Below are 22998 nucleotides of genomic sequence, written 5' to 3'. Positions count from 1 at the left end.
TTTTTCCCGAAAAATTTCCGAGTTGAAAATTTTGCGTGATTCAAAAAATTCAAGTTTTTTCGCACGACCCCCGACCAGAAAAAATCGAAAAAAATGATTTTTTCTCGAAAAATTTTCAAGTTGAAAATTTTGCGTGATTCAAAAAATTCAAGGTTTTTCGCACGACCCCCGACCAGAAAAAATCGAAAAAAATGATTTTTTCCCGAAAAATTTTCAAGTTGAAAATTTTGCGTGATTCAAAAAATTCAAGTTTTTTCGCCCAACCCCAACCAGAAAAAATCGAAAAAAATGATTTTTTCCCGAAAAATTTTCAAGTTGAAAATTTTGCGTGATTCAAAAAATACAAGGTTTTTCGCACGACCCCCGACCAGAAAAAATCGAAAAAAATGATTTTTTCCCGAAAAATTTTCAAGTTGAAAATTTTGCGTGATTCAAAAAATTCAAGGTTTTTCGCACGACCCCCGACCAGAAAAAATCGAAAAAAAAGGATTTTTTCCCGAAAAATTTTCAAGTTGAAAATTTTGCGTGATTCAAAAAATTCAAGTTTTTTCGCACGACCCCCGACCAGAAAAAATCGAAAAAAATGATTTTTTCCCAAAAAATTTTCAAGTTGAAAATTTTGCGTGATTCAAAAAATTCAAGTTTTTTCGCACGACCCCCGACCAGAAAAAATCGAAAAAAATGATTTTTTCCCGAAAAATTTTCAAGTTGAAAATTTTGCGTGATTCAAAAAATTCAAGGTTTTTCGCACGACCCCCGACCAGAAAAAATCGAAAAAAATGATTTTTTCCCGAAAAATTTTCAAGTTGAAAATTTTGCGTGATTCAAAAAATTCAAGTTTTTTCGCACGACCCCCGACCAGAAAAAATCTAAAAAAATGATTTTTTCCCGAAAAATTTTCAAGTTGAAAATTTTGCGTGATTCAAAAAATTCAAGTTTTTTCGCACGACCCCCGACCAGAAAAAATCGAAAAAAATGATTTTTCCCGAAAAATTTTCAAGTTGAAAAATTTTGCGTGATTTAAAAAATTCAAGTTTTTTCGCACGACCCCCGAATAGAAAAAATCGAAAAAAATTATTTTTTCCCGAAAAATTTTCAAGTTGAAAATTTTGCGTGATTCAAAAAATTCAAGCTTTTTCGCACGACCCCCGACCAGCAAAAAATCGAAAAAAATGATTTTTTCCCGAAAAATTTCCAAGTTGAAAATTTTGCGTGATTCAAAAAATTCAAGTTTTTTCGCACGACCCCCGACCAGAAAAAATCGAAAAAAATGATTTTTTCCCGAAAAATTTTCAAGTTGAAAATTTTGCGTGATTCAAAAAATTCAAGTTTTTTCGCACGACCGCAGAAAAAATCGAAAAAAATGATTTTTTCCCGGAAAATTTTCAAGTTGAAAATTTTGCGTGATTCAAAAAATTCAAGTTTTTTCGCACGACCCCCGACCAGAAAAAATCGAAAAAAATGATTTTTTCCCGAAAAATTTCCGAGTTGAAAATTTTGCGTGATTCAAAAAATTCAAGGTTTTTCGCACGACCCCCGACCAGAAAAAATCGAAAAAAATGATTTTTTCCCGAAAAACTTTCAAGTTGAAAATTTTGCGTGATTCAAAAAATTCAAGTTTTTTCGCACGACCCCCGACCAGAAAAAATCGAAAAAATGATTTTTTCCCGAAAAATTTCCGAGTTGAAAATTTTGCGTGATTCAAAAAATTCAAGGTTTTTCGCACGACCCCCGACCAGAAAAAATCGAAAAAAATGATTTTTTCTCGAAAAATTTTCAAGTTGAAAATTTTGCGTGATTCAAAAAATTCAAGGTTTTTCGCACGACCCCCGACCAGAAAAAATCGAAAAAAATGATTTTTTCCCGAAAAATTTTCAAGTTGAAAATTTTGCGTGATTCAAAAAATTCAAGGTTTTTCGCACGACCCCCGACCAGAAAAAATCGAAAAAAATGATTTTTTCCCGAAAAATTTCCGAGTTGAAAATTTTGCGTGATTCAAAAAATTCAAGGTTTTTCGCACGACCCCCGACCAGAAAAAATCGAAAAAAATGATTTTTTCCCGAAAAATTTTCAAGTTGAAAATTTTGCGTGATTCAAAAAATTCAAGTTTTTTCGCACGACCCCCGACCAGAAAAAATCGAAAAAAATGATTTTTTCCCGAAAAATTTTCAAGTTGAAAATTTTGCGTGATTCAAAAAATTCAAGTTTTTTCGCACGACCCCCGACCAGAAAAAATCGAAAAAAATGATTTTTTCACGAAAAATTTTCAAGTTAAAAATTTGGCGTGATTCAAAAAATTCAAGGTTTTTCGCACGACCCCCGACCAGCAAAAATCGAAAAAAATTATTTTTTCCCGAAAAATTTTCAAGTTGAAAATTTTGCGTGATTCAAAAAATTCAAGGTTTTTCGCACGACCCCCGACCAGAAAAAATCGAAAAAAATGGTTTTTTCCCGAAAAATTTTCAAGTTGAAAATTTTGCGTGATTCAAAAAATTCAAGGTTTTTCGCACGACCCCCGACCAGAAAAAATCGAAAAAAATGATTTTTTCCCGAAAAATTTTCAAGTTGAAAATTTCGCGTGATTCAAAAAATTCAAGTTTTTTCGCACGACCCCCGACCAGAAAAAATCGAAAAAAATGATTTTTTCCCGAAAAATTTCCGAGTTGAAAGTTTTGCGTGATTCAAAAAATTCAAGGTTTTTCGCACGACCCCCGACCAGAAAAAATCGAAAAAAATGATTTTTTCCCGAAAAATTTTCAAGTTGAAAATTTTGCGTGATTCAAAAAATTCAAGTTTTTTCGCACGACCCCCGACCAGAAAAAATCGAAAAAATGATTTTTTCCCGAAAAATTTCCGAGTTGAAAATTTTGCGTGATTCAAAAAATTCAAGGTTTTTCGCACGACCCCCCACCAGAAAAAATCGAAAAAAATGATTTTTTCTCGAAAAATTTTCAAGTTGAAAATTTTGCGTGATTCAAAAAATTCAAGGTTTTTCGCACGACCCCCGACCAGAAAAAATCGAAAAAAATGATTTTTTCCCGAAAAATTTTCAAGTTGAAAATTTTGCGTGATTCAAAAAATTCAAGGTTTTTCGCACGACCCCCGACCAGAAATAATCGAAAAAAAATATTTTTTCCCGAAAAATTTTCAAGTTGAAAATTTTGCGTGAGTCAAAAAATTTAAGGTTTTTCGTACGACCCCCGACCAGAAAAAATCGAAAAAAATTATTTTTTCCCGAAAAATTTTCAAGTTGAAAATTTTGCGTGATTCAAAAAATTCAAGTTTTTTCGCACGACCCCCGACCAGAAAAAATCGAAAAAAATGATTTTTTCCCGAAAAATTTTCAAGTTGAAAATTTTGCGTTGTTCAAAAAATTCAAGGTTTTTCGCACGGCCCCCGACCAGAAAAAATCGAAAAAAATGATTTTTCCCGAAAAATTTTCAAGTTGAAAATTTTGCGTGATTCAAAAAATTCAAGTTTTTTCGCACGACCCCCGACCAGAAAAAATCGAAAAAAATGATTTTTTCCCGAAAAATTTTCAAGTTGAAAATTTTGCGTGATTCAAAAAATTCAAGGTTTTTCGCACGACCCCCGACCAGAAAAAATCGAAAAAAAATGATTTTTTCCCGAAAAATTTTCAAGTTGAAAATTTTGCGTGATTCAAAAAATTCAAGGTTTTTCGCACGACCCCCGACCAGAAAAAATCGAAAAAAATGATGTTTTCCCGAAAAATTTTCAAGTTGAAAATTTTGCGTGATTCAAAAAATTTAAGTTTTTTCGCACGACCCCCGACCAGAAAAAATCGAAAAAAATGATTTTTTCCCGAAAAATTTTCAAGTTGATAATTTTGCATGATTCAAAAAATTCAAGGTTTTTCGCACGACCCCCGACCAGAAAAAAATCGAAAAAAATTATGTTTTCCGGAAAATTTTCAAGTTGAAAATTTTGCGTGATTCAAAAAATTCAAGGTTTTTCGCACGACCCCCGACCAGAAAAAATCGAAAAAAATGATTTTTCCCGAAAAATTTTCAAGTTGAAAATTTTGCGTGATTCAAAAAATTCAAGTTTTTTCGCACGACCCCCGACCAGAAAAAATCGAAAAAAAATGATTTTTTCCCGAAAAATTTTCAAGTTGAAAATTTTGCGTGATTCAAAAAATTCAAGGTTTTTCGCACGACCCCCGACCAGAAAAAATCGAAAAAAATGATTTTTCCCGAAAAATTTTCAAGTTGAAAATTTTGCGTGATTCAAAAAATTCAAGTTTTTTCGCACGACACCCGACCAGAAAAAATCGAAAAAAATGATTTTTTCCCGAAAAATTTTCAAGTTGAAAATTTTGCGTGATTCAAAAAATTCAAGGTTTTTCGCACGACCCCCGACCAGAAAAAATCGAAAAAATTGATTTTTCCCGAAAAATTTTCAAGTTGAAAATTTTGCGTGATTCAAAAAATTCAAGTTTTTTCGCACGACCCCCGACCAGAAAAAATCGAAAAAAATGATTTTTTCCCGAAAAATTTTCAAGTTGAAAATTTTGCGTGATTCAAAAAATTCAAGGTTTTTCGCACGACCCCCGACCAGAAAAAATCGAAAAAAATGATTTTTTCCCGAAAAATTTTCAAGTTGAAAATTTTGCGTGATTCAAAAAATTCAAGTTTTTTCGCACGACCCCCGACCAGAAAAAATCGAAAAAAATTATTTTTTCCCGAAAAATTTTCAAGTTGAAAATTTTGCGTGATTCAAAAAATTCAAGGTTTTTCGCACGACCCCCGACCAGAAAAAAATCGAAAAAAATGATGTTTTCCGGAAAATTTTCAAGTTGAAAATTTTGCGTGATTCAAAAAATTCAAGGTTTTTCGCACGACCCCCGACCAGAAAAAATCGAAAAAAATGATTTTTTCCCGAAAAATTTTCAAGTTGAAAATTTTGCGTGATTCAAAAAATTCAAGTTTTTTCGCACGACCCCCGACCAGAAAAAATCGAAAAAAATGATTTTTTCCCGAAAAATTTTCAAGTTGAAAATTTTGCGTGATTCAAAAAATTCAAGTTTTTTCGCACGACCATAAAAAATCGAAAAAAATTATTTTTTCCCGAAAAATTTTCAAGTTGAAAATTTTGCGTGATTCAAAAAATTCAAGGTTTTTCGCACGACCCCCGACCAGAAAAAATCGAAAAAAAAAAGATTTTTTCTCGAAAAATTTTCAAGTTGAAAATTTTGCGTGATTAAAAAAATTCAAGTTTTTTCGCACGACCCCCGACCAGAAAAAATCGAAAAAACTGATTTTTTCCCGAAAAATTTTCAAGTTGAAAATTTTGCGTGATTCAAAAAATTCAAGTTTTTTCGCATGACCCCCGACCAGAAAAAATCGAAAAAAATGATTTTTTCCCGAAAAATTTTCAAGTTGAAAATTTTGCGTGATTCAAAAAATTCAAGTTTTTTCGCACGACACCCGACCAGAAAAAATCGAAAAAAATGATTTTTTCCCGAAAAATTTTCAAGTTGAAAATTTTGCGTGATTCAAAAAATTTAAGTTTTTTCGCACGACCCCCGACCAGAAAAAATCGAAAAAAATGATTTTTTCCCGAAAAATTTTCAAGTTGAAAATTTTGCATGATTCAAAAAATTCAAGGTTTTTCGCACGACCCCCGACCAGAAAAAAATCGAAAAAAATTATGTTTTCCGGAAAATTTTCAAGTTGAAAATTTTGCGTGATTCAAAAAATTCAAGGTTTTTCGCACGACCCCCGCCCAGAAAAAATCGAAAAAAATGATTTTTCCCGAAAAATTTTCAAGTTGAAAATTTTGCGTGATTCAAAAAATTCAAGTTTTTTCGCACGACCCCCGACCAGAAAAAATCGAAAAAAATGATTTTTTCCCGAAAAATTTTCAAGTTGAAAATTTTGCGTGATTCAAAAAATTCAAGGTTTTTCGCACGACCCCCGACCAGAAAAAATCGAAAAAAATGATTTTTTCCCGAAAAATTTTCAAGTTGAAAATTTTGCGTGATTCAAAAAATTCAAGTTTTTTCGCACGACCCCCGACCAGAAAAAATCGAAAAAAATTATTTTTTCCCGAAAAATTTTCAAGTTGAAAATTTTGCGTGATTCAAAAAATTCAAGGTTTTTCGCACGACCCCCGACCAGAAAAAAATCGAAAAAAATGATGTTTTCCGGAATATTTTCAAGTTGAAAATTTTGCGTGATTCAAAAAATTCAAGTTTTTTCGCACGACCCCCGACCAGAAAAAATCGAAAAAAATGATTTTTTCCCGAAAAATTTTCAAGTTGGAAATTTTGCGTGATTCAAAAAATTCAAGTTTTTTCGCACGACCCCCGACCAGAAAAAATCGAAAAAAATGATTTTTTCCCGAAAAATTTTCAAGTTGAAAATTTTGCGTGATTCAAAAAATTCAAGTTTTTTCGCACGACCATAAAAAATCGAAAAAAAGATTTTTTCCCGAAAAATTTTCAAGTTGAAAATTTTGCGTGATTCAAAAAATTCAAGGTTTTTCGCACGACCCCCGACCAGAAAAAATCGAAAAAAAAAAGATTTTTTCTCGAAAAATTTTCAAGTTGAAAATTTTGCGTGATTAAAAAAATTTAAGTTTTTTCGCACGACCCCCGACCAGAAAAAATCGAAAAAAATGATTTTTTCCCGAAAAAATTTCAAGTTGAAAATTTTGCGTGATTCAAAAAATTCAAGTTTTTTCGCACGACTCCCGACCAGAAAAAATCGAAAAAAATGATTTTTTCCCGAAAAATTTTCAAGTTGAAAATTTTGCGTGATTCAAAAAATTCAAGTTTTTTCGCACGACTCCCGACCAGAAAAAATCGAAAAAAATGATTTTTTCCCGAAAAATTTTCAAGTTGAAAATTTTGCGTGATTCAAAAAATTCAAGTTTTTTCGCACGACCCCCGACCAGAAAAAATCGAAAAAAATGATTTTTTCCCGAAAAATTTTCAAGTTGAAAATTTTGCGTGATTCAAAAAATTCAAGGTTTTTCGCACGACCCCCGACCAGAAAAAAAAGAAAAAAATGATTTTTTCCCGAAAAATTTTCAAGTTGAAAATTTTGCGTGATTCAAAAAATTCAAGTTTTTTCGCACGACCCCCGACCAGAAAAAATCGAAAAAAATGATTTTTTCCCGAAAAATTTTTAAGTTGAAAATTTTGCGTAATTCAAAAAATTCAAGGTTTTTCGCACGACCCCCGACCAGAAAAAATCGAAAAAAATGATTTTTTCCCGAAAAATTTTCAAGTTGAAAATTTTGCGTGATTAAAAAAAATTTAAGTTTTTGCGCACGACTCCCGACCAGAAAAAATCGAAAAAAATGATTTTTTCCCGAAAAATTTTCAAGTTGAAAATTTTGCGTGATTCAAAAAATTCAAGGTTTTTCGCACGACCCCCGACCAGAAAAAAAAAGAAAAAAATGATTTTTTCCCGAAAAATTTTCAAGTTGAAAATTTTGCGTGATTAAAAAAATTCAAGTTTTTTCGCACGACCCCCGACCAGAAAAAATCGAAAAAAATGATTTTTTCCCGAAAAATTTTCAAGTTGAAAATTTTGCGTGATTCAAAAAATTCAAGGTTTTTCGCACGACCCCCGACCAGAAAATACCGAAAAATGATTTTTTCCCGAAAAATTTTCAAGTTGAAAATTTTGTGTGATTCAAAAAATTCAAGTTTTTTCTCACGACCCCCGACCAGAAAAAATCGAAAAAAATGTTTTTTTCCCAAAAAATTTTCAAGTTGAAAATTTTGCGTGATTCAAAAAATTCAAGGTTTTTCGCACGACCCCCGACCAGAAAAAATCGAAAAAAAAAGATTTTTTCTCGAAAAATTTTCAAGTTGAAAATTTTGCGTGATTCAAGAAATTCAAGTTTTTTCGCACGACCCCCGACCAGAAAAAATCGAAAAAAATGATTTTTTCCCGAAAAATTTTCAAGTTGAAAATTTTGCGTGATTCAAAAAATTCAAGTTTTTTCGCACGACCCCCGACCAGAAAAAATCGAAAAAATGATTTTTTCCCGAAAAATTTTCAAGTTGAAAATTTTGTGTGATTCAAAAAATTCAAGTTTTTTCGCACAACCCCCGACCAGAAAAAATCGAAAAAAATGATTTTTTCCCGAAAAATGTTCAAGTTGAAAATTTTGCGTGATTCAAAAAATTTTTTCGCACGACCCCCGACCAGAAAAAATCGAAAAAAATGATTTTTTCCCGAAAAATTTTCAAGTTGAAAATTTTGCGTGATTCAAAAAATTCAAGGTTTTTCGCACGACCCCCGACCAGAAAAAATCGAAAAAATTATTTTTTTCCGAAAAATTTTCAAGTTGAAAATTTTGTGTGATTCAAAAAATTCAAGTTTTTTCGCACGACCCCCGACCAGAAAAAAATCGAAAAAAATGTTTTTTTCCCAAAAAATTTTCAAGTTGAAAATTTTGCGTGATTCAAAAAATTCAAGGTTTTTCGCACGACCCCCGACCAGAAAAAATCGAAAAAAAAAGATTTTTTCTCTAAAAATTTTCAAGTTGAAAATTTTGCGTGATTCAAAAAATTCAAGGTTTTTCGCACGACCCCCGACCAGGAAAAATCGATAAAAATGATTTTTTCCCGAAAAATTTTCAAGTTGAAAATTTTGCGTGATTCAAAAAATTCAAGTTTTTTCGCACGACCCCCGACCAGAAAAAATCGAAAAAAATGATTTTTTCCCGAAAAATTTTCAAGTTGAAAATTTTGCGTGATTCAAAAAATTCAAGTTTTTTCGCACGACCATAAAAAATCGAAAAAAAGATTTTTTCCCGAAAAATTTTCAAGTTGAAAATTTTGCGTGATTCAAAAAATTCAAGGTTTTTCGCACAACCCCCGACCAGAAAAAATCGACAAAAAAAAGATTTTTTCTCGAAAAATTTTCAAGTTGAAAATTTTGCGTGATTCAAAAAATTCAAGTTTTTTCGCACGACCCCCGACCAGAAAAAATCGAAAAAAATGATTTTTTCCCGAAAAATTTTCAAGTTGAAAATTTTGCGTGATTCAAAAAATTCAAGTTTTTTCGCATGACCCCCGACCAGAAAAAATCGAAAAAAACGATTTTTTCCCGAAAAATTTTCAAGTTGAAAATTTTGCGTGATTCAAAAAATTCAAGCTTTTTCGCACGACCCCCGACCAGAAAAAATCGAAAAAAATGATTTTTTCCCGAAAAATTTTCAAGTTGAAAATTTTGCGTGATTCAAAAAATTCAAGTTTTTTCGCACGACTCCCGACCAGAAAAAATCGAAAAAAATGATTTTTTCCCGAAAAATTTTCAAGTTGAAAATTTTGCGTGATTCAAAAAATTCAAGTTTTTTCGCACGACTCCCGACCAGAAAAAATCGAAAAAAATGATTTTTTCCCGAAAAATTTTCAAGTTGAAAATTTTGAGTGATTCAAAAAATTCAAGTTTTTTCGCACGACCCCCGACCAGAAAAAATCGAAAAAAAATTATTTTTTCCCGAAAAAATTTCAAGTTGAAAATTTTGCGTGATTCAAAAAATTCAAGGTTTTTCGCACGACCCCCGACCAGAAAAAATCGAAAAAAATGATTTTTTCCCGAAAAATTTTCAAGTTGAAAATTTTGCGTGATTCAAAAAATTCAAGGTTTTTCGCACGACCCCCGACCAGAAAAAATCGAAAAAAATGTTTTTTTCCCGAAAAATTTTCAAGTTGAAAATTTTGCGTGATTAAAAAAATTCAGGGTTTTTCGCACGACCCCCGACCAGAAAAAATCGAAAAAAATGATTTTTTCCCGAAAAATTTTTAAGTTGAAAATTTTGCGTGATTCAAAAAATTCAAGGTTTCTCGCACGACCCCCGACCAGAAAAAAATCGAAAAAAATGATTTTTTCCCGAAAAATTTTCAAGTTGAAAATTTTGCGTGATTCAAAAAATTCAAAATTTTTCGCACGACCCCCGACCAGAAAAAATCGAAAAAAATGATTTTTTCCCAAAAAATTTTCAAGTTGAAAATTTTGCGTGATTCAAAAAATTCAAGGTTTTTCGCACGACCCCCGACCAGAAATAATCGAAAAAAAATGATTTTTTCCCGAAAAATTTTCAAGTTGAAAATTTTGCGTGATTCAAAAAATTCAAGTTTTTTCGCACGACCCCCGACCAGAAAATATCGCAAAAAATGTTTTTTTCCCAAAAAATTTTCAAGTTGAAAATTTTGCGTGATTCAAAAAATTCAAGTTTTTTCGCACGACCCCCGACCAGAAAAAAAAACGAAAAAAATGATTTTTTCCCGAAAAATTTTCAAGTTGAAAATTTTGCGTGATTCAAAAAATTCAAGTTTTTTCGCACGACCCCCGACCAGAAAAAATCGAAAAACATGATTTTTTCCCGAAAAATTTTCAAGTTGAAAATTTTGCGTGATTCAAAAAATTCAAGGTTTTTCGCACGACCCCCGACCAGAAAATATCGCAAAAAATGATTTTTTCCCAAAAAATTTTCAAATTGAAAATTTAGCGTGATTCAAAAAATTCAAGGTTTTTCGCACGACCCCCGACCAGAAAAAATCGAAAAAAAAAGATTTTTTCCCGAAAAATTTTCAAGTTGAAAATTTTGCGTGATTCAAAAAATTCAAGGTTTTTCGTACGACCCCCGACCAGAAAAAATCGAAAAAAATGATTTTTTCCCGAAAAATTTTCAAGTTGAAAATTTTGCGTGATTCAAAAAATTCAAGGTTTTTCGCACGACCCCCGACCAGAAAAAATCGAAAAAAATGATTTTTTCCCGAAGAATTTTCAAGTTGAAAATTTTGTGTGATTCAAAACATTCAAGGTTTTTCGCACGACCCCCGATCAGAAAAAATCGAAAAAAATGATTTTTTCCCGAAGAATTTTCAAGTTGAAAATTTTGTGTGATTCAAAAAAATTCAAGGTTTTCCGCACGACCCCCGACCAGAAAAAATCGAAAAAAATGATTTTTTCCCGAAAAATTTTCAAGCTGAAAATTTTGCGTGATTTAAAAAAAATTCAAGGTTTTTCGCACGACCCCCGACCAGCAAAAATCGAAAAAAATGATTTTTTCCCGAAAAATTTTCAAGTTGAAAATATTGCGTGATTTAAAAAAATTCAAGGTTTTTCGCACGACCCCCGACCAGAAAAAATCGAAAAACATGATTTTTTCCCGAACAATTTTCAAGTTGAAAATTTTGCGTGATTCAAAAAATTCAAGGTTTTTCGCACGACCCCCGACCAGAAAAATCGAAAAAATTGATTTTTTCCCGAAGAATTTTCAAGTTGAAAATTTTGTGTGATTCAAAAAATTCGAGGTTTTTCGCACGACCCCCGACCAGAAAAAATCGAAAAAAATGATTTTTTCCCGAAAAATTTTCAAGTTGAAAATTTTGCGTGATTCAAAAAATTCAGGGTTTTTCGCACGACCCCCGACCAGAAAAAATCGAAAAAAAATATTTTTTCCCGAAAAATTTTCAAGTTGAAAATTTTGCGTGATTCAAAAAATTCAAGGTTTTTCGCACGACCCCCGACCAGAAAAAAATCGAAAAAAAATGATTTTTTCCCGAAAAGTTTTCAAGTTGAAAATTTTGCGTGATTCAAAAAATTCAAGGTTTTTCGCACGACCCCCGACCAGAAAAAAAACGAAAAAAATGATTTTTTCCCGAAAAATTTTCAAGTTGAAAATTTTGCGTGATTCAAAAAATTCAAGGTTTTTCGCACGACCCCCGACCAGAAAAAATCTAAAAAATTGATTTTTTCCCGAAGAATTTTCAAGTTGAAAATTTTGTGTGATTCAAAAAATTCAAGGTTTTTCGCACGACCCCCGACCAGAAAAAATCGAAAAAAATGATTTTTTCCCGAAAAATTTTCAAGTTGAAAATTTTGCGTGATTAAAAAAACTCAAGGTTTTTCGCACGACCCCCGACCAGAAAAAATCGAAAAAAATGATTTTTTCCCGAAAAATTTTCAAGTTGAAAATTTTGCGTGATTCAAAAAATTCAAGGTTTTTCGTACGACCCCCGACCAGAAAAAATCGAAAAAAATGATTTTTTCCCGAAAAATTTTTAAGTTGAAAATTTTGCGTGATTCAAAAAATTCAAGGTTTTTCGCACGACCCCCGACCAGAAAAAATCGAAAAAAATGATTTTTTCCCGAAAAATTTTCAAGTTGAAAATTTTGCGTGATTCAAAAAATTCAAGGTTTTTCGCACGACCCCCGACCAGAAAAAATCGAAAAAATTGATTTTTTCCCGAAAAATTTTCAAGTTGAAAATTTTGTGTGATTCAAAAAATTCAAGGTTTTTCGCACGACCCCCGACCAGAAAAAATCGAAAAAAATGATTTTTTCCCGAAAAATTTTCAAGTTGAAAATTTTGCGTGATTCAAAAAATTCAAGGTTTTTCGCACGACCCCCGACCAGAAAAATCGAAAAAAATGATTTTTTCCCAAAAAATTTTCAAGTTGAAAATTTTGCGTGATTCAAAAAATTCAAGGTTTTTCGCACGACCCCCGACCAGAAAATATCGCAAAAAATTTTTTTTTCCCAAAAAATTTTCAAGTTGAAAATTTTGCGTGATTCAAAAAATTCAAGTTTTTTCGCACGACCCCCGACCAGAAAAAATCGAAAAAAATGATTTTTTCCCGAAAAATTTTCAAGTTGAAAATTTTGCGTGATTCAAAAAATTCAAGTTTTTTCGCACGACCCCCGACCAGAAAAAATCGAAAAAAATGATTTTTTCCCGAAAAATTTTCAAGTTGAAAATTTTGCGTGATTCAAAAAATTCAAGGTTTTTCGCACGACCCCCGACCAGAAATATCGCAAAAAATGTTTTTTTCCCAAAAAATTTTCAAGTTGAAAATTTTGCGTGATTCAAAAAATTCAAGGTTTTTCGCACGACCCCCGACCAGAAAAAATCGAAAAAAAAAGATTATTTTCCGAAAAATTTTCAAGTTGAAAATTTTGCGTGATTCAAAAAATTCAAGGTTTTTCGTACGACCCCCGACCAGAAAAAATCGAAAAAAATGATTTTTTCCCGAAAAATTTTCAAGTTGAAAATTTTACGTGATTCAAAAAATTCAAGGTTTTTCGCACGACCCCCGACCAGAAAAAATCGAAAAAAATGATTTTTTCCCGAAGAATTTTCAAGTTGAAAATTTTGTGTGATTCAAAAAATTCAAGGTTTTTCGCACGACCCCCGACCAGAAAAAATCGAAAAAAATGATTTTTTCCCCAAAAATTTTCAAGTTGAAAATTTTGCGTGATTCAAAAAATTCAAGGTTTTTCGCACGACCCCCGATCAGAAAAAATCGAAAAAAATGATTTTTTCCCGAAGAATTTTCAAGTTGAAAATTTTGTGTGATTCAAAAAAATTCAAGGTTTTCCGCACGACCCCCGACCAGAAAAATCGAAAAAATTGATTTTTTCCCGAAGAATTTTCAAGTTGAAAATTTTGCGTGATTCAAAAAATTCAAGGTGAATGTTCATAACCTCGACAAGCTCGAGGGGCTAGTGAGGTGGCCACAGAAAAGCACAACGGACACTTGACGACGATCACGGACTTAGTACGGGCTCGGATAAAACAAACTGTAACACGCGAGCTGCAGTAAAACGACCGTCTCGTGCGGTGTTCAAGAGCCAAGAGGCAGATTTATTCAAGTCTACTAAAAATCTACCTAAGAGAGCTAGGGTGTGTAGACTCTCTCTTCTACTACTATCTAACAAACAATCAAATTGACTGAACAAAAGAAAAGCTCATCTAGAATGCTGCTATAAATCTAGGTACAGTATACTATCGATCTTCATGACACTATGTTTAGGGTGGTTCAGCGTTAACATGCTGCCCCCATTGAAATAGAAAATTTCAATCACTTTTTCACTTCGGAATTCTCGTTGCCGTCTTCGGAGTCGTTATCAGGTTCTACCTCGTTGTCCTCGATTGGCAGCAGGCACAGTTTGGCTATCGGACGTCGGAATACCTTGGTGCCTTCGGACCCATCAGCACACGCACATCTGCGACGCGCACCAAACCATTGGGACCAGAAATAACAGTTTCAATTCTGCCGAGACGCCACGCTGTTGTCGGCATGTTGTCTTCACGAATGATGACCAGTTGACCAGCTTTCACGGGGTACCGCACATGCCACTTGTTGCGGTTCTGTAGCGTCGTGATGTAATCATGAGACCAACGATCCCAGAAATGTTGGACCATTTTCGAGTAACGTTGCCAGCGAGATAGTGTTGATTCCTTGCGCTCGACAAGTCTCGGTTCTGCGATGTCTGTCAGAGGGCGGCCGACCAAGAAATGACCAGGAGTCAGAGGTCGTAAATCTTGTGGGTCCTCGGACAGCGGGGTAATAGGCCGCGAGTTGAGCAGCGCTTCGATGCGGGCCAACACTGTCGTGTATTCTTCGAAGTTCATGTTCGCTGTTCCAGTGATGCGCTTGAGGTGGTACTTGGCAGAACGCACACCGGCCTCCCACAACCCGCCAAAGTGTGGGGCATTTGGTGGAATCATGTTCCATTCGATGGCTGACTTGGAGCAAAAGTCGTTCAATTTATCTTTCAGGAGCTGGGACTGAAACAGGTCGTACATTTCTCGTAACTTTGAGCGGCTGCCCACAAAGTTGAGACCGTTGTCGGAGAACAATCTGGCACACTTGCTCCGACGGGACACAAATCGGTGTAGTGCGGCGATGAAGGAATCCGCTGTCAAATCGCCCACTAGCTCTAGATGGATCGCACGTGTAGCAAAGCATACAAAGACGGCCACATATGCTTTGTACGAAACAGTCCCACGCTTGTTATGCTGTCGCAGGTAGATCGGTCCGGCAAAATCTACCCCAGTGTTGTAGAATGCATGCACACCTTCCAATAGCGCAATGGGTAGGTCACCCATTTTCTGCTGCATTCCTACCGGTTTTGCTTTCATGCAAGTGACACACCGGCGAATAACCCTTCGCACCGTACTGCGGCCATGCAGAATCCAAAATTGATGGCGTAATCCGCAAAGTAGAAGCTGTTGAGCGGCATGCAACATCTCAACGTGATACGCACGAATCACGGCGTGAGTGAAACAGTGCGTGGCTGGCAGAATAATAGGATGCTTCTGACTTTCGGGCAGTTGTGCGTGACGAATTCGACCCCCCACTCGCAGAACATATTCTGATCGATCTAAAAACACAGATAAGCTGATTAGTTTATTTTTACTGTGAATTACCTTTCCGGCGTCGAGGCAGCTGAATTCGTTGGGGAATGTCTCTTGTTGCGCAATACTGGCCAATGCAACCGTCGCTCGTTGTAGCTCTGGAATACGTAGGACGCCGTATCGATGCTGTCTGTCTTTCTTGGGTCGTATGTGGTCGATGTATCGTAGAACTAATCCCATTATTCGCTGCATTTTTCTAAAGTTGTTCTCCGTCGCAAACAGGTAAAACATGGCAGGAGGGTCAGTAACTGTGAGGCTCATGCTTGGGTTTTTCGTTTCCGGAAGTTGCTCGGTCGGGATGTGCTGGAATCTTTTAGGCCAATCTTCTTCGTCGTGGTACAGGAAGTTCGGGCCTGACCACCAGATTTCACAATCTCGTATCTCGGAAGGCAACAATCCTCGAGATATTACATCTGCTGGATTGTCATGCGTCCCCACGTATCTCCACTCAATGCCTTTAGCCAACTCTTGTATCTCGATGACTCGGTTGCTTACGTAGGTTTTTAGTCGGCTAGGGTCGGTCTTGATCCAGGAAAGTGCTGTGGTGGAATCGGACCAGAGAATGATTTTGGAAAATGAAATCTTAAGGTTGTGCGTTATATTGGAAATCAATCGTGCAAGCACAAGCGCACCGCTAAGCTCTAAGCGCGGTATCGTTAGTTTAGCGTTCTTTAAAGGTGCGATTCGAGATTTTGAGGTAAGGAGGGAAATTTTACAGTTGATCGTATCACAAGATCTAACATAGACGCAAGCTCCATATCCCAGACTGGAGGCGTCACAAAATCCATGCAATTCAACAGATTGTGGATTCGAATGTGGAAAAACACAACGGGGAACAACTATTTCACCCATCTCCTTCAACTGGTTGCGGAAAACCTCCCCGATTTCAGCGTCGTTTCGTGCCAATATTTCATCCCAGTTTACGTTCAGTTGCCAGATTTTCTGCATTCGTACTTTCGCAGCGAAAATCAACGGACCCAGCAGTCCCAGTGGGTCATAAAGCTTGGCGATGTCAGAATATATGGTTCTCTTTGTCGTTTGTCCCAAGTGGAATTCAATTTCATGCAATTTGGTCAAAAATACGTCCTTTCTGGGTTGCCAGGTTAAACCCAAAGTTCTTGTGGTTTTCTCATCTTCGAAAAACGCTCTTTCGTGTTCGGTACTATCAATTTGCCTCAATAATTCGGGATGATTCGACGCCCACTTGTGGAGACTTAACCCACCGGCCTGGGTCATTTGCACGAATTGAGTCTGCAGGTTCAGGGCATCTTCTAACGTGTCCGCTCCAGTCAAGATGTCATCCATGTAGACATCTTCGGTTCCCGCCTTCGACGCTAAGGGGAAACGCTTCTTCTCATCCATGCAAAGCTGTTCAAGCGTTCTTGTAGCCAAAAAAGGCGCACAGGCTGTCCCATACGTTACTGTCGTCAAGTGGAACACCTCTAAAGATTCGTTCGGCTGGCGACGCCAAAATATCTGTTGGTACTTCTGATCTTCTGCTCGGATTCTAATTTGCCTGAACATCTGCATAATATCTGCCGTAAATACAATCTTGGGCACCCGAAATCGTAGCACGATTTCGGCGAGCTTGGACTGAATGGTAGGGCCAACGTAAAGGTGATCATTCAGGGAACCTCCCCTTGAAGCTGCTGCAGACGCATCAAAAACGACACGCGTCTTCGTCGTGGTGCTTGCCAAGTTCAGCACCGCATGGTGTGGCAGAAAATATCCTTCTGAGCAATTGGTGTCACATTTAATCATATGGCCCTGGGTTTCATAATCATGCATGAATTCTCGGTACTGGTCGTAAAGATCTTGGTCGTGAATCAGTCGTTTTTCTGTCTGTAGAAATCTACGCAAAGCTATCGTTTGACTGTCACCTAATTCCTTTATACTGGGTCTCAATGGCAGACCTACTTCATAGCGACCATTTTCCAATCGGCAGCAAGTTTCGGAAAAACTTTGCTCTGCGGCTCTTTCGTCTTGAGTCAACATTCGAGGCTCATGAATGGACTCGGCTTCCCAAAATCTACTAATTTGCTCGCTCAACGCCTCATTCGTAACGATCTTACAGACATTAGAGATCGTTCGATCAACTTCTGGTCTTTCAATAGCACCACCTACTACCCAACCAAAGACGGTTTCTTCGCACCAACAAGGAGGATTTTCAATTATGGTATGGGTTTGCCCAGTAAACATTTCATGGAACACTTGTATTCCAAGAAGCATATCAATTCTTCGTGATTGACTAAACCACGGATCTGCGAGTACTATCTCTGACGGAATTTGCCCAGGATCAATATTGAACGAATTGATTGGCAAGTTTCCTGTAATTTTGCTCATGACCAAACATTCTGTGCTGTAGGTGAATGTGGGGCGTCGATATGGCATACACGCAGAGAAAACTAGGCTTTTGAACCAAAACAAAAATGATTTTGTTTCAAAACATTCATTTTTTTGAATCTAACTCCTGTTTTATTTGAACCAAAAACTTTTGTTTTTGATTCAAAAAAATATTTTTTGAAACAAAGAATTAATTCTTTGAACTAAATATTTTTGGATTTTGAATTTAAGCAAATACTTTGATTCTAAATTAATGTTAATTGAGCTGATTTCTTTTAAAACAAAGTCAACTTTTTTTGAACCAAAGGAAAATGTTTTTAACTTGAAGAAATGATTCCTTTAAATAAAAACTTCAGCCTTTGATTCAAAAGATATTTTGATTTGCCTTGCAAGAAGAATATAAAACCGAAAAATCGAATCAAGTTTGGCTGGTCGTGTGAAAATGTAGGTCAGAGTTAGCTATATAAGAAGGATTCAGGATGAAGTATGGTAAGAATGTTAATTAAAGAGTGAATATCGAAGATTTTCTATAAGTGATTGCGTTTTTACAGAACCAGAGCCGAAGGATGGTTTCCGTGGATGCCTCAACCGAGATGAAAGCTGCGCACGATGACTCCGCTCCAAATCCAGCGGTCAGGTCGACAAAAATTTGGACCGGATCGATTTTAGTGAACTAGTTTGTGGCCAAGTGTTTCATCTGTTGTAAATAAAAATAAATTTAACATATAAACTTCTTTCTTTTTATTTTTTGAAATTCCTAATAGGAATTTCAAAACAACAGGAAATATGTCCTCCAATTGGAATAAATGGAAAATGGTTCAATGAACCAATCTTTTTAAATCTAAATCTAAATAACATTGTGGCGAACGAAAACAACTTTGTATCAAATGAAACTGTTTTTTGTTTCAAAGTATTAAGATTTTGATTCAAAGATTTTTCAAAAGAAAAATTCTTTGAAACAAAGGAAAATGCTTTTGAACCAAAAGAATTTTTATTTGTCCCAAAACCAAAGGAAAAAATCCTTTGTTTTTGTGGCACTTTCCTTTGAAATAAAAAACCTTTTCGCTGCGTGTAGTACTTATTATCGCAGTTAGATAGTTATTCTACAATACAATAGCGTTGCTACTAAGTAGCCCCTCGTTAGTCGACTAACTCCCGATGACGTCGACTATGGTTCGACATACAGTTGCATCATTAGCGTGAGTGGGACGCTGCTAACTTTCCACTCTTTGAATGACAGACGCATTCCCTCGCCCAGGTGTGAGTGAATAAACCCATATTGTCATTGCTCCTCATCCATCCCTTTTCTGGGTCATTCGCTCGCCAGTCCCATCGTGCCCTTCCTACGAGCCGCACTCGAACTCGAGAGTACAGCAAGCAACGGCATTTCCTCCCAGCGTCAGGAATCCTTAACCGAGCGTTACCACCGGCAATGTCAGGGGGAAGCTTATTAGATATACGAGCTGTAAGTACCCCTTTGCCCGAAGCAGGACACACAATTGGCGATCCTGCCGGATATTCACTATTTTACACGTTTTAGCGACCCTGAGAATCTTTCACTTGAAAATCAGGAATTTTACGTACTTAAATGTATGGCTGTTTGGTGGCCATTTTTAATATTCGATGCAGTGCAATGCTAATATTGTGATTAATTCTAAATATTGACCTCTTCCGTATAACAGACCTTTTATCGTATATCAATAGTCTGTCGTTGACACTTTCTAAAAAAAAATTGATTAAATGTAAATTGAGAGAGTCGATGCTAACTTCCGTTTCGTGTGAAACGAATGGTGCGAAGAGTACTTCCACCTAGTATTGGAAAATAGATGGCGCGATGAGGATTTGCGCCTAGTAAATACAAAGCAGATGGCGTGATGAGGACTTCCGCCTAGTTAATAAAAAGCAGATGGCGCGATGAGGACTTCCGTCTTGTATGATGTGAAGTTGATGGCGCGATGAGGACTTCCGCCTAGTTAATACAAAAGCAGATGGCGCGATGAGGACTTCCGCCTTGTATGATGTTGAGTTGATGGCGCGATGAGGACTTCCGCCTAGTATGACATAGAGTTGATGGCGCGATGAGGACTTCCGCCTAGTATGACATGAGTTGATGGCGTGATGAGGACTTCCGCCTAGTATTGGAAAATTAATGGCGCGATGCGGACTTCCGCCAAGTATGATGTAGAATTGATGGCGCGATGAGGACTTCCGCCTAGTAAGACGTAGAGCTGATGGCGTGATGAGGACTTCCGCCTAGTGTTCCGAAAGATGGATGGCGCGATGAGGACTTCCGCCTAGTATTCCGAAAGATGGATGGCGCGATGAGGACTTCCGCCTGGTTTAATTCAGAGTTGATGATGCGCTGGTACTTTCGCTCAGTGTTACTTAAAGTTGATGGCGCGATGAGAACTTCCGCCTAGTTGAATCAAGTCAATTCAGACTTGATGTCTAGTGGGTTGTCAGAAATAATGAGAGTTTAATAGCACGTTGAAGGCCTTTGCATTGCGAAAGGCCAGTCTAGAAACGCAGCCGCCTGATTGAAAGACAGTTCAAAGTCACGACGTGGGTTTCTTCCTATAGGAACTAACTTCCTTCAAGCTAGACCTTTGAAATTTCAATTTTGCAAAGCGCGGAATAAACTCTCAAAGATAATGTGTTCGAGGTTGCTATGATGACCTTATCCTATTTAAATTTCGTGTAAAAAAAAAAGAAGATTTTTTGAGAGATTCAAAGCCTCAAGTGATACAGACTCTCCTAATTTGTTTCTGCTAGAGAAATGCAGCGACGACCTTGTGCACTTGCTAGCTAACTCTACTTCCACTTACTTCCGGAACTTTTATTTTGCCGTCTAGTTGGGAAAAAAATATAAAACGGAACATCTCCAGTATTTAAAAAACACAAACTGTAATGTTCGTGTTATAAAACTCATATAAAACAATGTTGAAGAGCTCGAAGTGTTATTTTAAATTAAATCCAGTTCACGTGAATTTGATCAAACAAATAGAACGAACGAAGTCATATTGCAAGGGTAATCGTAAGCAATAAAGATTTGACCTTTTCCTTCAGATCGGACTAGCCTGGCTGACAAAGTAGTCCAAGCGAATTTTAAACCCCAAATGATTGGAATCAGATTTTAGCTTATTCTATTGTTTCTGCAGCGCCCTCTTTACTTAAGCCTAACCAGACTTTTCGAATCAGAATTAGGAACACGTTTTCTGGTGTGTACATGAAAGCACAGCTTCATATTGTTGGAATGCCTACCGCTAGTTTTTTTCAGAGAGCAGAATGATTTCGCTATGATAGCACATAAATTCACATGTCGGTCACTGTCACCATGATTGAATATTGAAGAATTAGCATTTATGTTCATCTTTTGTTTATGTTCCAGGATTGACATAGGTTGTAGCAAACTTGAGAATAGGAAATCGTGACTTCTGCACATCGAATGTCTATAATAACAAATGAAGCATTTCGTCCGGTGGTTCGCAGTATTTCTAAACTTTTATCTTGTACAGGATCAGAATGAATATAACGCATAAGACCATCTTGAGAAGGGGAGCACCAGTACGCTCGACAAATAGCCATGGCGATGCAATACAGAAACGCGCCGTTTGCTCCAGGTTTGGCTACCTCTTTCCATAAGTCTGTTCTAACTTAAAAGAGGAACTATTTAGGATTGGTCCAGCTGGATGTCTCGTCCAGAACCCCGGCATCGCATAGTAATAGCTGCGATCCGAACGATCCAAAACTACGTACAGGACCACTTTGATTTTCCACTGCCATCTTCACACTTGCGTACGTCATATCGCCATAGAAAACAAAACTCAGCTCCGATGCAGGCATTTAGATTGCCAAAGTGCTAGTGTCCTTAAACAAAATCAGGCGAACATACCAAAAAACCATCGACTGAACGTTTCTTCTAGATCTAGCAATTTCCGCATTCTTCTTTGGAGCTTATTTCCTACAAATATTGAAGTTCTGCGCTGTAGGTTCATTGTTGCGTTGATGTCGTTCCGTATAGTGTTTATTTGTATGAATTCGAGTATCTAAAAAAAGAAAGAAACAAGGAAAACTTTTCCACACCCTCGCCGGTGCAATTGAATGCATATAATCATTACCTTCTGCACGGTAGTCTGAAGTGTTCAATTCGTTCTTTAGATCCAGGCCTTGCGGTCTAATCAAATCGCCAAAGGTTGCTTTGGAAACTACTTGGATCCGTTTGCCTCTGTTTTCCGAAATCGCGTCCGATATATCCATCATACCGGGTATGCCTGATTCTCCTGAATGCATAGGCTGTGTGATCTCCGCCGACCAATCGGTAATTTTTGCTCTGCGTAACGAGTTGATGCCTGGCAATCTGTATCCCCTGCAAACCATTGATGAAGTAGAGCCAAATTTGTGGAGTCCCAAATATAGTTGCATACAACGATCAACCGTAAATCTTTCGAATGAAATTTATAGACTTACTAAATGCAGTCCTTACCATATAAAACGTATTCAAATTTGTAGCACGAACAAGTTAAGTCGCGAAGTTTGGTTTTGTAAAACGATTGAGCAAACAAAAAAATCCAATAATGTTTCGACTTGTTTACATTCTAAACAAAGTTTAGTTTTCCGTTTTGTTTACATCCGTCCTCACACGCTAAAATGAAACCTATCAAAATATGCGCAAAACAAAGTGTCATCCGGACTGAACATCAATTCACAAACCAGGAATAACATTTGATCAGGGTGTAAAAGCCCTAATTTTCTATATGGAAAATTCTAAAACAAAAAATTGTCAAAGAGGCGATCTGAATTTGGTTATTTGGTTTTCTTTTCTTGTTTTTGGAGTGGAAGGGGGATGTGGGGCGTCGATATGGCATAGTACTTATTATCGCAGTTAGATAGTTATTCTACAATACAATAGCGTTGCTACTAAGTAGCCCCTCGTTAGTCGACTAACTCCCGATGACGTCGACTATGGTTCGACATACAGTTGCATCATTAGCGTGAGTGGGACGCTGCTAACTTTCCACTCTTTGAATGACAGACGCATTCCCTCGCCCAGGTGTGAGTGAATAAACCCATATTGTCATTGCTCCTCATCCATCCCTTTTCTGGGTCATTCGCTCGCCAGTCCCATCGTGCCCTTCCTACGAGCCGCACTCGAACTCGAGAGTACAGCATGCAACGGCATTTCCTCCCAGCGTCAGGAATCCTTAACCGAGCGTTACCACCGGCAATGTCAGGAGGAAGCTTATTAGATATACGAGCTGTAAGTACCCCTTTGCCCGAAGCAGGACACACAGTGAAGTCTGACTTGTAGGTGGAATGGATCTTTACTCTGACCTGACTTGAAATCATCTTAGGTGCACCGGAAATACCTTCAACGGACATGTTCACCTTCGTCTTTGGCAAGCGCAACGCGTTTACCACACGCGTGGATATTAAATTATGCATCGACCCACTGTCGAGCAAAAC

The 22998-nt window shown here is 36.5% G+C and overlaps 1 protein-coding gene and 1 long non-coding RNA gene across 2 annotated transcripts; both read right to left on the bottom strand.

Annotated features, from left to right (window-relative positions):
• Positions 1 to 13944: 13944 nt before the first annotated feature.
• On the bottom strand, positions 13945 to 17391 carry LOC129752948 (uncharacterized). The gene has a single exon (XM_055748741.1). The coding sequence runs from the start codon at positions 17389 to 17391 to the stop codon at positions 13945 to 13947; it is 3447 nt and encodes a 1148-aa protein (XP_055604716.1).
• Positions 17392 to 21066: 3675 nt separating this feature from the next.
• Positions 21067 to 22118, bottom strand: LOC129751370 (uncharacterized). The gene is made up of 3 exons (XR_008738692.1): positions 22019 to 22118; positions 21654 to 21901; positions 21067 to 21581 (listed from the first exon to the last, which is right to left on the bottom strand). It is a non-coding gene; the product is annotated as an uncharacterized LOC129751370 (long non-coding RNA).
• Between the last annotated feature and the right edge of the window lie 880 nt (positions 22119 to 22998).

Source organism: Uranotaenia lowii, chromosome 3 (genome assembly GCF_029784155.1).
Source record: "Uranotaenia lowii strain MFRU-FL chromosome 3, ASM2978415v1, whole genome shotgun sequence".
In the NCBI taxonomy this organism is placed as follows: domain Eukaryota; kingdom Metazoa; phylum Arthropoda; class Insecta; order Diptera; family Culicidae; genus Uranotaenia; species Uranotaenia lowii.
This window is presented reverse-complemented; position numbering and strand designations above follow the sequence as displayed.

What these genes read in the sequence shown, in the direction of transcription:
- LOC129752948 (XM_055748741.1), bottom strand. Translation starts at nt 17,391, where the DNA reads ATGTTTACTGGGCAAACCCATACCATAATTGAAAATCCTCCTTGTTGG.